We start from the raw sequence: 14,328 nt of genomic DNA, 5'->3' as shown, positions 1-14,328 counted from the left end.
TGCCCAATAAGTAGATCAGGATCTACCAGTAGATCTCAAAGGGAGTGCTGGTAGATCCTGAGCAGTTACATTTAAAGAAACATTAAAACTGATAGATTTAATTCTATTTTAAGATGCTAATCACTAGGGCTAAAGTAAGGACAATAGAAGTGTTGAGTCAGACGGTATTGTGCCATAGAACTATAGCCATTTAATCAAAGAAGTAAATATATATTTATAGTTGGAAAAGTAGCTCCCAAACAGAAAAAGTGTGGACACCCCTGGTATAAACCCTATGCCCATATTTGTCCTTGTGGGTCACATAGTAAAAAATACGTGAAACTCTGTGAGACATATTTTTTAATGTTGCACCAAATGACCTTCAACTGAATGAACTGATTTCAGACTGTGTCGCAGCTCAAGTCTGGATGTTTGTTTGTCCTTTTCCCAGGCTCAGAGCTGTCAGCTGGAGTTGAACTGCAACATTACGCTGTGTGTGTGTGTGTGTGCATGTGTGTGTGTGTTAGATACAGGGAAGTTTCTACATCTATGACATTACTCTGGTGGGTACAGAGACGTGAGTGTGACAGGAAGGTCCTTACCTGGCAGTCTCCTTCCACTCCATCTCCTTTCCATCCACTGACAGCAGCTCATCCAGTTCAGTGAAGAGTTGTGGCGGAGTAGGGCCGTCATCGTCCTCGCCCAGGATGAAGCGGATCCTGTCAGCTGCAGTCAAACCTGTTGAGAGAGGGAAAATACTGCGGGTCACAGGCTGGTAGTGGTGCCCGTTGGGCATGGGTTTGGGCACAGACGTCTCCCCTACAGCCGGACCCTTCCCGTTTATCTCAGTCAGTGGAGGTGGTGGGATGGTCACCAGGGTCTCTGCTTTCCCCTCAGTGTCCTCTTCCTTTTCCTCCTTCTCTCCTTGATTATTGTTGTTGTTTGACATGGTGTTAGACACAAAGACCTCACTTTAGTCTCCCAGGTAAACAACCCAGCTTCTGCTCCAGATATCACCCAGAAAAAGGGAGCAGGGTCCAAACCAGCAGCTGAATCCTCATTAAAGTGCTAGGTGGAAGTGACAGCCACCCTAAGATGCCTTCCCCAACACTGTGAAACAGGTAGGAGGGGGCTGATGGAGGTTTAGGGGGTCCCCTCAATGACACTGTCCCCGCATGTAGCCCCTTTTTGCTCTGTGCCTCCCCTCCTTTACTGTTCAAACTGGCCTTCGCCATTGGCCCTGAATCCTTGGCAGAGAGCCCTGGAGCCCCTCATTAACAATTAGGAAATGTTCACAAACTTCCCTATTCTTTAGCAGAGCTTCACTTCCGCTTGGAATATTTAGAGAGACAAGCACAAACAGTTCAGAGATGTAACATGGAATTGTGAAAAAAAAAGAAAAAACCCAAAAAAAAAACGATAAGTCATCCACCTGTGCTCAAAACCTGCCGCGAGTGATCAACATGTTGCTACGTGCAAACAAAAACAATTTGAACGCACAGTCACAATCACTCCTCCGTTAATGAAAGGCAGCCAGCACACACTCAGAGATTATGTCATTAGCAAACATGGTGCATCATCCCATGTTCACAGTGAAACTCACATGAATGGAACAATGGCATCAGAGCTGTGGGAACCCAAATGGTACTGTACTGTGTCGAGACAACTTGTTCACGTGCTGCAGTGGTGGAGACACATGCATGTGATAACAGCCTGTTCAGACTTTTACCAACTAAATCTAATCATTTTGTTCTCTTTTCGGCATTTACATTATTCAACACAATTATATGATGTGATGTTACATATGATGGTGTCCTTGATCCAATATGCATGTCAAAAACAGGTGAGAGGCGCCGTATCTGGACAACAGCACCGAAGGAACTACAGGAATTGTTGGCAGATACTGGTAAGCCACAAAAACAAAATAAACAAAATCTGAGAATTATGAACAGTTCAAATAAATACCAGTGCAGCGTTCTTACAAAAATCCTCTTACAAAAACATCTGTGAGTAGTCCGAGGCGAATAACTCCTTTTAGATTTTTCTTATAAAAGCCAACAACATACAACATAATAATTTAATAGAAAAAATAGATTATTTTGAAACACAATCAAAGTCAACCTGAATCCTGTCAAATGTCAGGGGATGTCTTTACTCATGTCACCACATGTTTCACCAACCAATATCTACAGTGAAAGACTTACTTTTCTTATTGATTGAAATATATACAGCATTTTAAAGTCTCATGAAAGGTGGAGAAAAAACTGAGAGTAAATATCTATAGTAGTATAACTCTGAAAGAAACTCTGGTGGAGGTTTTGCTGTAAATATGTAAAAATGTAAATAATGGTGTGTGTGTTTGTGTGTGTGTGTGTGAATGAGAGTGAGAGAGAGTTAGAATAACAAAACTGTCTTGTGTGATTACATAACAGCTTTCGATTACGCTTGCAGCACAATATCCCTATTTATTGTGTACTGCAGTAAGTACTGCTGTTGTACATGCTTTTTTATACTCAATTTTAAAGTATTGCCGTCCTACAGTACAGATGACTCGGGGCTGACTGCAGCAGTGTATTTTTTTCACAAATGGCAAATAAAGTTGTTTTATTCTAGCGTAACCAATTATAATATTAATGATTAATATTAATAATAAATAGTTAATATTAATAATTAATATGAAGTATAATATTTTCTAGCATATCCTTTAATTACGCTATTTAAATTCTCCTATTCTACAATTCCTGTATGAACAGTCATTATGATCCATTCATCTTCCTTGACTTAACCAGATAAGGGAGTAGGAGCCACGGGGTGCAGACTGCAAAGGTCAAAAGTTCATCACAGAGACAACCCACTGTGACAAACACACTTATTTTTATAGCAGCTGCAGTGAAAGTAAAGGGAAGAAGAAAAAAGTTTTGACATTTTCTTCTTAAATAACCATCCGTCACAATGAGTGATTCACACAGTAGGTCCCCAGTAGAACCACAAAACAAAGACTGATTTCCCCTAGTCGTGCTGCACAATAACAACAGGAGCAGCAGGTAGAAGCCAGATGAGAGGCTGTAAGATTACTAGGTGGAAAATAAACTGTCTCCCCTCACACAAACAAACACACACACTTGCACAAAAGTGCACCTCCACAAGCAACCATCTTTTTTTTCCAAAACCTGTTTAATAACAGTTTACGTAAAGTAATTAACATGTGTGTTCCACATATTCAGTTGATACTCGGTGATTTTCCTTGATTACCATAAACAATAAAACAAGCTTTTAATACCAACGTTCTACCCACTGAAATTGCGCACTAACATTACAGGCAGCACTGCATTGTAAGACCAGGGTCAGAGTGGTCGTTTCATACAGAAAACCTACCTTAAACGTGTTCCTACATCACCTAGCCATAGAATATTTGAATACAATTCATATTAGGAGGGGGCATTGATTAGTAATTAGTTAAAGAAATGTTACCAGTCATAAAAACATTAACGGTGAAGCTGTTAATTTGTTTGCCAGCTTCAAAGAAGATACAGTGAGTGACAATAAATAATAAACCAATAATAAATGTGAACAGATTAAGCCCGCGGGCCACCAGTTAATAATCAATGCCATAAGCTTTAACAGGTAGATTTTGAAGTTTGATTTTGGTACAAACACATCATTGAAACACAAACAACTAATTTAAAATTCCATAACCAAACAGACAGCTATGACTGCACACTGTAGTGAAGCAGAGGGAACATTCCTATGGGTGTGCTGAGCACAGCTGTGCAGTGGGAGAATGAATGAATGTTGTCAGCAGCTCAGAGTGGGACGAGCCGAAACGATCCACAACCCTCACGTTTTGCCTAATTTGGTTTTAAACACCATATTTTAAAATATTTTACATTTAGTTTATGATTTAAACAGATTTGGGTTTTTTTAGTTGTTCACATCAATTTTGTAACACAGGTGAAAACTGCCCCACACTGTGGATCATAAAAGTTGTGTTTACTCAAAATTCTTCCAAAACAAAAATCTCTTAGCCTTGGTCTTTTGTAAATCATGAAACCAAGCACAGTTTGGTGTCAATGCAACACTGTCCCACTGGGGTAGTTGCTAAGTTGCTAAGAGAAAAGGTGGGAGAGTGGGAAGGGAGGTTGGAGGGGTGAGACTCAGGACCAAGTGAAAGCAAAGAGGGGTGAGAGCAGGCACAAAAAGAGGGTCTAGAAATGAAAATCCCATCATTCAAACTCCATTTTAGAGCTGTGTGTGCTCTGGCCAAGAGCTACAGGCACACAAAGAAGACTTTGTCCCAGCAGCAGAGGCTCATGGGATAGGGGACGGAGGAAGAATACCCGCTAGTAGAGAACCTCGGTGTGACTGCCACTGAAGGCCTGTTTAGTCCCTCTCTAGATATCCATCCTACACAAATATCTCCCATCCCCTCTGACCTTTCTGAATATAATCTGCACAGTAAACACTGACATGGGATGGAGTGGCACTCTCATTGTTTGTGAATGTACACGTGGGGTAAATGTAACCTAGTGTCACCTCATTTAAAGTCAGGCAAGACTGGGACTCAGGAACTGTTCTTTTTTTTGTGACTCAGCGCACGGCCAGCACACAGGCAGCAGTCAGCATTTAGTTGAATGCAGAGCAACACTGAGGGTGAATGATATTCATACTCAGACCAGTGAGCTCTAGTGGTTTAGTTACTATCTGCAATGAAATATTAACTACAACATAATATATCTAATTAACCCTCCTGTTTTTTTTTATCTCCAAGAGACACTGAGGTTCAACAGAGCATTTAAACAATAATAATATTCTATGATTTCAGATTTAAAAAATAATTTCCTCTTTTTAATTACAACCGTAAAGATTCAATTTAACCTCCTATTAACTGACCCAGTCAATTTAAACAAACAAACAAACTTTTATCTATGCATATGTGGAAAAAACCAATGCATTTTGTATCAAAACATTGCCAGTGTGAAAACATAATTACCAAAGACAAATTACGTCACTGTACACACAATGTAGTCTCACAGCAAATAACCCATGCAGTTTGTTGATATGCTTTGTTAAAAGGAGAAAAACATGTTCTCCAGAAAGAGCTGGATTCAAATCTCAGGTCTGGACACACATTCATTCACACTTCCTGCAGTGACCACCTGACAAAACAAGAGCAGTTCATCACATATGACAGGGAACCTTCCACTGGTGTCAGCTCTGATTGTGTGTGTGAGGAGAGAGGACAGACACTAGGACGGTACACTGGGACTTCCACTCAGGACTAGTGCATGTCTGTCACTTCCACATCCCATAGTTTACATTAATATCTAAGCCAGTCCGCTTCGCTACAGCTGTTAGCTTCATACTGTACTGTCAGGCTAAACACATGTACAGGCCGAGAATGTAAAAGTTACATTCAAGGCGTAGCATTGGTTGTACGAGGTTTAAGATTCACACTAGAGGTTATTCATTAAAGTGATGGAATATTGATACATGGAGATATAGATGGATGATATAGATGGATATAGAATTAAGATATTTATAAATTCCTTGCAATTTCACAAGGAAGACAAATTATGAATGGCAAAGATATTGGTACTTCAGCCAGACCTGATCATGAACATTGCTCTGTAATCAGTAAACAACTTAAAAAAAGGGAAAAGTGACAATAGTGCATATCTTCAGGTTTATGAAATATACAATGCGTGTTTACAGCCCACATGGCAACCAGTGGCTGTACAACAACACCAAGTGTATTTGGCCTCTGTTTGTACTGTTATGCCACTGCACGCGTCGTCTGTGTATTCAGAGAAGGTTCACGTCACAACTACAAGATTTACAATGTTTCGCACGTACGACCCAGCCAGACCACATTGTTGACTGTTAACAACACACACTCTACACGTTCTATTTTCCATTAATGGATAATTACTAGAGTGACACACAACAGGAGGAGTGTATGCTTTCAAACCCATTTGATTTTTGACTAATTTAAGTTTTTTAAAGAAAGTTTGTCATCATCTTTCTTCCAATGTATTTAATTTTTTTTACAAATAACTGGATGTAATTATTACAAGTATTGCTATATTTTTTGTCACATTTACATCATTGTAACTTAAACTAGGAAGTGTATCAAATCCCATCACATCAACAATGACCATCATTGTTTTACAGTGTTTTAAACATTGACCTAATGACAGACAGAGAAGAAAGGCAGACGTCATGCTTGGAGTTTTACTTGGTTTACATTTTAACTCGGAGCACAGGTCTCAGTTATTATGTTCTATTTCTTTCTTGAACTTCACTCACTCTAGAACGACACATCTCACGTCACAGCCACACCAAGAACATGGTTTCACGCCGACCAACAATTACTTAGGTGCGTCAAAACCGAATCAGCAAACATCAATGTTTTCCAACATCCATAGGACACGAGTACTGTGGGGTCTTCTACACCAGCGTTTCCTAAACATTTTTTGGGGGGACCCACTAATTTTGGATGATATGATCGTTGTTGACATAAATTCAGACAAAAAAAGAACTTACTCAGAGGTCTGATGAGGCTGGTGCTGGCCTCCTCTGCATTTTCAGTGTCACACTTGTCAGAGGCGCTCTCCATGAACCTCTCCTTTTTGCCCTTTTGACTTGATCTACGACGTTGACGCCTCCGACGTCGAGAGGTTTTGGGAACACGCACACCAATGTAAATGGTGTGGTGACCTGCATAACAAAAAACAGCAGATGAGTGTCACATCCCTTAACTCTTTGATTTACCTCAATACCTTCAACCACTATGAATTAATTCATTGAAAACTTGATGAATGTGCATAGAAACAGATTGTCACAATTTAATTGTAAAGTATGATGTACAGAGATGAGTAAAATTATATGTTATAGATGCCCGGAAAACCAAATAGATGCCCGGAAAACCAAAAACAGTTTAAACATTTATCCAATCATCTAAGTTTCTCACATGGCACATAACTGATCCAAGGCAGTGTAACAGAGGAGGGCTAGAGGTTTCTGTACACTGTCAAAACAAATATTTGAACAGATAGAGTAGCATGTAGCAGTGAAGACGCCACGACTACCTGCGTGTCTGCATCCCCACTCAAGCTGGAACCATACCAACAAAGTAACGTGTGGTTTTACATGTTTTTGTTTGTTTGAAGGGTAGACAACAAGACCAAACTTTGCTCTAATAACACAGTCTTCCCACCAGCATCCAAAATATGCTGGTGATTTGTCTGGAGCTTAGGTTGTTTCAGCACAATGATTAAGATAGGCGACCAAAACAGTACACAATATGCCTTTCTTTTTCCAAGAGCCAGCTGGGATGAAGGCCAGTGGCCCTGAATCCTAAAATGGTCACAGAGGTAACTACAGCACCACCTGACTGACTTTATCAGTGAGGGCCACATATGGAGGAACAAAACCAGTCCCATTTACATCTATGGTGAACAACCTGTGTGTGTTTGGGAGAAAACAGTAGTAGCCAAGGTGATCAACACAGAGAAAACATGCAAACTCAAAACTGTTTAACAAAATAAATGACCAGATGTCTGCAACCTGTGACTGCTGAACTACATGTGACTATTCAGCCTTTTTTCCTTAGCTCCAAAGCAGGATTATATTATATTCAACATTTTTATGACAATAGCATTTAAAACATCATACAATCCACTGTTCACTTCATTTATTCAGCTTAATTTTTTTTTTGTGGCCCAAGGTTTATCAGAGCTGGCCGTGAACACAGAGCCAGGCACGGCACAACCAGGATGCGGCCGATCGCTCTTGCAGCACAATAGCAGTTATTATTCACTTGTACCACAATGGCTTGTATTTTTGGGTTTTATCTAAATTCAGTGACACTGAAGGTCCAGTGTGAGTGGCATTGGAGAGCAGGGAGATCCAAACAGATCTCAAAGACAATTGCTTTTCAAAGGAAATAATGCGTAATATATATATTTACGGTCAAAGTCAAACAGTGTGCTGTCTGACATCTGAATCCAAATGTTTATGATTTTAGCTGGTGGATTATTTATTTCAAATTTCAACCAATCAATTATTACATCACCAGTTTTTTTTCTTCAAATTGCTTGTTTCAGGTAATGCCTATGTTTTAAACTCCATATATGGACTATGTAGACCAGTGGTTCTCAAACTTTTTGTACTCTGTACCACCTGAAAAACATGGATCTCTCTGAGTACCACCATGATGACCTTCCACCACAGGAAAGATGTTTAAATGTTGTATTAATTGTGCATGGTATGTTTCATATTTATTCAATTGAAAATGGAAATGTAAAAATATGAATTTTCCCCGTGTACCACTAGAGAGCACTCCACAATCTGAGAACCACTGATGTAGATAATACATTGATGGATATTTACCAGAGTAAGACATATGTATTTTATTTTGAAACTGTATCACCTGTATTATGGTTACAAAAAGTTACAAATTAATTAATTGACCAGGTGTTTTTCTCAGTGTCAGCTGTGCCCCCTTTCAGGAAAAACATATTAAAACGTGGGGAGGGATGAAAAGCGCAATGGAAAAATATGGAAATGTTAAATAGTAGGATTATCACTAATTAATACATGCACACCCTCATCACCCACACTGGGCACTCCTCATTCAGCTTTTGGTTCAAAAAGCCATGCTTAAGCAATAACATGAAAACACACACAAAAAAAGTTAAATACTTTTTTAAAAAATGCTAAACAGTAGCTAGTTAGTTCCAGGTTTTTCTTTACTAAAACATCACAGTAAATTACACTCCAGCATCTGTGGTGCAAATTTATCTGAATGTCAACAACAACAAAAAAAGGCAGCAGCACCAACTTTATGGCAATGAAACTTTAAACTCTCTGCACCTCTGCTAAAAAATAAGATGAAGGAGACAGATAACTGGAGCAACAACAGAGAAGTCTGTAGACTAAGATGGACAGAAAGAGATTAAGATCACTGTGCCATCCCAGGTGACAAATGAGCAGTAAAGCAGAGCGTTTGCACGGGCCAACAGCAACAACAGACACTGACAGAATGAGGGGAGGCTGACGGAGAGGAAATAAAAAACAGCCGAATCACGCCTGGGCAAAGGAAGATTTGCACGCTGCCAAAGCTTTGTTAAAGGACTTCCTCTTCTCTTTTGGTGCTGCCCGTTAGAACACTCTGAATTAAAAATCAGATGCTTGTATTTGCTGGGAAGTTTGTTTCCCTCGCAGGATTTCTGAGGAGATGCATCGCCACCGCCAGTTACCACAGTAACCGCGGCACTGGGGAAAGCCCAGTGGGGAGAATGGCAACACACCATGCTACGCTATTAGCATGCTAATACCACACAGGCTGAAGTTTTATTGATCAATTAAGAAAGTGAATTAGGAGGGGTATTTGTTGTTAGTTGTTCTTAAAGACCTGGGCAGTAGAGGGGGAGACACATCTGGAAGACTGGGACACATACAGAGACGGTTGACATGTTCGTTTAACTGAGGGAGTTTGACAGGGCAGAGTTCAAACTGAGGTGACACCTGACAAAATGTTGACCGTCAGCATGAAGGACACTGCAGAGAAAATGACTGCCGACTCTGAGTCTTAAAAGGGTCGTGCTGCATAATCCAAACTCATAATAACTCATAATCAAACAAAAAAAATCTCAAATCTTGTAGCGAATTGCAATATTGAGTGCTACAAAATCATTGTAGCACTCACATTGGTTGTGAAGGGGGCAGTATGTGGTTTGAGTGAAACCACATACCTAATGGTACCCCCGCCCCCATGTGGCAAAGACTCACACTGTCAATTTCCCCATTTTGGTTCATATAAGGGACTCAATTATTATTATTAATTATTTCTATTTTCTTTATCTGTCCCACAAAGGGCCAGTTCTTTATTCTTTAGTGTAATATAAAAATATATCTATTTATACTTTCACTTTTATAAAAGTATATACAGATAAACTTTTATAAAAGTAAAAGTATAAAAGATATACTTTTATAAAAGTAAAGTATACTTTTACATTTATAAAAGTATATCTTTTATACTTTCACTTTTATTAAAGTATATACAGATATACATTTATAAAAGTAAAAGTATAAAAGATATACTTTCATAAAAGTAAAAGTATATACAGATTAACTTTTATGAAAGTAAAAGTATAAAAGATATACTTTTATAAAAGTATATTATATATTATACCGAAGAATAAGGACACTCTCTGTGGGACAGATAAAGAAAATGTTTAAAAGTGTTTAAAATCAGTTTCAGAGCAGGTTCGATATAGGGCAGGGCTGGACTAAATTCCTCTCTACAAAAAAGGGGGTGCTGAAGAGAAGTTTGAGATCCAGTGGTCTTAGTGTTAGATAGCAGCATAATGTAAGATTGCTTGCTTTATTAGCTTTACTTTGTATATGAAAAACAGCAGCTGGTAGAGAAAAATAATTATTTTTCCTGTCTGGTCTGCAGGTCTTTGTGGAGATTAATGAGGTAAACACAGGATCACAAATGCTCTGTTCCACAGCTCTCTCATTTAAGATCGTTAAATAGGAATGTATTTATGTACCATACAAGGAAAGTATTTTTATAGAAGTGTATATAAAGAAGAAGAAGAAGTCACTGCCATATTATTACATTTTAAAGCTGGATTAAGGTCAAGAAGATGAAAACTTACCCTCAACTTCATCCTTGTCACACTTGTGTATCAGTAGGGATGCACCGCGGTCCAGCACCGCCTCGTCCTCCATCCTGTAGTAGTAAAAGAGGAAAAAAGACTGCTCACATTTTTCCTCCAGAGACAGTGTGGATCCATACCGCTTTGGTTCGTTCACCTGCAGTAACTTTTGACTGGAGCTGCCACTCATCTCCTTCCAATACAATTCATTGAAACACAACTTGCAATGCTATACAAACATCTGAAGCTAATAAACGCCCAATCTCTACGTGTGGGGATGTGTGTCGACCTTAAGGAGGGCAGAGTGTGTGGCCAATGACTACGATGTTGAGGATTTAATCAGTTAGAGGAGGCTGAGAAGGTGAACAGGAAGTCTCTGCTGTCAGAGTGGCTGGAGCTGGTCAGGCACCAAATACAGTATATACTGTAAATATAATATATATATATACATTGATTAAAACTTAAATGTTTACATTTTTTAAAAAAACAAATTAAAGTTGGTGTTCCATCTTGTTAACACGCACGCCCACACACACACCACAAAGCCTCACCATCTGGCAGTTAATGTCACCCCCTTCCCCCATCCCCAGTCCTTCACCAACCTCCTCCGGAGAAACAAGTGGGACATTACATGTCCGTCTACTCATCCGCACTTACAGGATTACACCAGCTTTACCTGAGTGACAACGCAGACACACACACACACTCAAACACAGGGGGATGTTTCTTCCCAGCACATGTTTCAGGTGGGATGACAATATCAGCTACCCTCAAAATGTTCTTACTCCCCTTGCCAGTTGATGACTGGTTCAAGTCCCAACCAAAGAGGCACCTGCTGCATATCTCTAGAGGCAGATGAACTATACCAGCAGTGATGATCATTGTTTTTATGAAATTGTGAATCATAGTAAAAGAAAATTGCCTCCTGTTATATTTATTACCACAGTAAATGTTGAGTGACAGGGTGAGTCAGTCTGATCACAGGGGGCGTTGTGTGTTTCAGATGTATATATAACATAATTTAATTACATATTACTCCTGTTTTTACGTCACATTAATCTAAGGCAGGTCATTTGTTGTGTACAGCAAGCGGCTTCACAAGTAGCATAAAAAAACACTATGGACAAGTGCTGTTCACTTTTAAAGAGACTGGAATATTCAGAGGCAAAGAGGTTTTCAGTAAATGTCTGATTATTAAAAACCAGTCTGGTCACAAAGATTATCACTCTGAAACGCTGCGCAGCGCTGTTATCTCCTTGTGTGGTCTGTATTTCAATGGTCCAAAGAATAGAAAATTCAACATGTATGGTATTTAAATCACAATGACAAAATCCAACTGTTATAGCCATGTTATTCACTATTAAATAATACACGTCTCCTCTTTACAGATAGAAGCTACACCAGAAGTCATCAACAAGGAGTCCACAATACCCATCTGGTCTGTTACGGTACTGCACATACATTAAAAAATAATTGTTGTTAATATGTTTTCAGCCACTCTACTCACTGTGAATGTTAAATATTGTATGGTGAATATTAAATATGCCAATATGTGTGTTGTTAGTACTGAATGCTAAATAAAGAGGTACATTTATTCATAGCACTAGATTTAAAACACATTTACACATTTTATACAACATAATACCTTAGTATATCTGCATTAGTTTGGTCTATAAAAGGTTAAAGACTATTGTGCTGCTGTAAAACCTTGACACAGTGTTTCTGTTAAAGAGAAGTTCCTGCCTCTCTGTAGTTTTCTGACTACCCCACAACCAACACTGGACTTCTGTCTTCCTTCATTGCCACCTATAGAACAACCAGGGGTATAACAGGCTGAACACCACTGAGCTGACAGCCCACACCGGTCTGGTCTGATGTTTTGACTCCTTTTTGTTATCATTTTACCTTAAATAAAAACCAAAAACAGTAATAGTCTTATAGTTGTCTGATGATAGTGAATTTAAAAAGAGAAACAATTAAACCATTCCATTCTGTATTTTTTTACATTAATAATTGCACTGCAGAAAATAGCAAAGCAAAATTTGCAAACACCTCAAAGAATAATAGTTTTAATAAACAAAATACTGGTAAAAAAATAAAAATAATTCAAGGAATATTTGAATGGGAATATAAAGGAATATTATTGTATAACCTGTCTTACATACACAACGGTTGGACAGATTAACTGGATTTTTACCTTTTATCTTACATAAACTATATATACTTAAAGAGAAAACATGTAGTAAGCAACAAGTAACAAGTAACATTTCAAAGTAATTTCATGTCATTTACTTGGTGGCTGGACACGATCATTTTTTTCTAAATTGACTCATCACTGATGGATTGGCTGTGGATTTTTCCAGTGGTTTATTCCTAAACTCCGTCGTGTGTGTATTGACAAACTGATATGACAAGTTGTACGACCGAACACAATAGGCTGTTACTTTGCACTCATGATTATAAATTAGCAGCTATCAGTTTGTCCGCTCACCGATAACATATCTCTGTCCTTGTAGGGTTGGGCCTATAATCTGCAGGTAGACTGCATACTATATGTGTTGACAAATAAGTGGTCTCTGAACCTGAGGTGATGCCACTGTTGGCTGTGTCTGGTTCACAGGAACAGCCTTCAGACATCCAGACGGTGTTTTGGTACACGATATCTGCCAGGTCTTCACATGAGATATACAGAAATGTGTCGCAGTGGTGTATCAACTGTCCTTGTTAATAATCGGATTTGGAAGGTCAATGAAAAAAAACCAAATGTCCTCAGACGTGGAAAACAGTATCAGGCATTTCTTCACATGGTGTAAATAGCACCTGGTATTTGTTTATTGACACCAGTCTGGGGTTTGTCTGATAAATGAAGGAAGACCTTCCACTGCTTTCTGAGAGAAAAATATATCACATGAGAAGCAAGAGCAGGTTCTAAAGACCAGTAATGTAACCCTTAAAACAATCAGGATAAAAATGTCAACATTATCTGTCCAAGTGGGGCAATACAGAGGTCAAAGAGGGGCACATTGAACAAAGAACGAGGAATGACAACAAGACTAAGTGTCCACAGAAGTTAATTTTACACACACATGGTTCCTGAAGTGGGGTGGGGGGCCTCTAAGAGAACATGGCATTATTGCAGTGGAGTCAAAAAAAAATCTAATTTTAATATTTTCTTTTTTTGCCAAACAGTAAGAAAACTGCACAAATTTGTAAATATTTTTGTTTTTGTTCAATGAAAATTTCAGTGTTGTAGGAATTACAGTGTATAACAAAGTTAGATATAGGCTTAACCCAAAGGGTGGGGGGGTAAAAGGAGAAAATATTTGGGAACCTTTTATTAAAAATGTGAATAATGTGAAGATAATTGGAATATTGAAACATTGGCCAACAGAAAGTATATACAATTTTAAATATTTTTATAATCAGTCATTTTGGGTGTGATTTATTTTTCTTCTTCTTTACATGACAGTGAGTTGACAAACAAACAAACTGCAAAAAGAACCTAGTAACTATTCATGCAGTTTAAGCTGGTTTGCCCCTGTATGACAATGGCTGTGGTTTGTTAGAAATAAATCACTAACACACAATTACATGGCTGTTTATGTTTGGCTGATTAAACTTTAACAAGTTAATGACCTATAAGACCTTTATGAAGTTGTTAACACTAAATGCTGTGTAGGTT

The 14,328-nt window shown here is 38.6% G+C and overlaps 1 protein-coding gene across 2 annotated transcripts in view; it reads right to left on the bottom strand.

Annotated features, from left to right (window-relative positions):
- slc4a4a (solute carrier family 4 member 4a) overlaps nucleotides 1–14,328 on the bottom strand; it is a 39,555-nt gene that overhangs the window by 18,491 nt on the left and 6,736 nt on the right. For both annotated transcript variants that reach the window (XM_025053289.1, XM_008336202.3), the window contains exons 3-5: nucleotides 10,647–10,720; nucleotides 6,523–6,696; nucleotides 582–717 (exon numbers count right to left, since the gene is read on the bottom strand). In XM_025053289.1, the coding sequence (XP_024909057.1) occupies nucleotides 582–717; nucleotides 6,523–6,696; nucleotides 10,647–10,720 (384 nt within the window). The remainder of the gene's footprint in view (nucleotides 1–581; nucleotides 718–6,522; nucleotides 6,697–10,646; nucleotides 10,721–14,328) is intronic.

The sequence above is a fragment of the Cynoglossus semilaevis genome, chromosome Z, assembly GCF_000523025.1.
Source record: "Cynoglossus semilaevis isolate Cse_v1.0 chromosome Z, Cse_v1.0, whole genome shotgun sequence".
Classification (NCBI taxonomy): domain Eukaryota; kingdom Metazoa; phylum Chordata; class Actinopteri; order Pleuronectiformes; family Cynoglossidae; genus Cynoglossus; species Cynoglossus semilaevis.
This window is presented reverse-complemented; position numbering and strand designations above follow the sequence as displayed.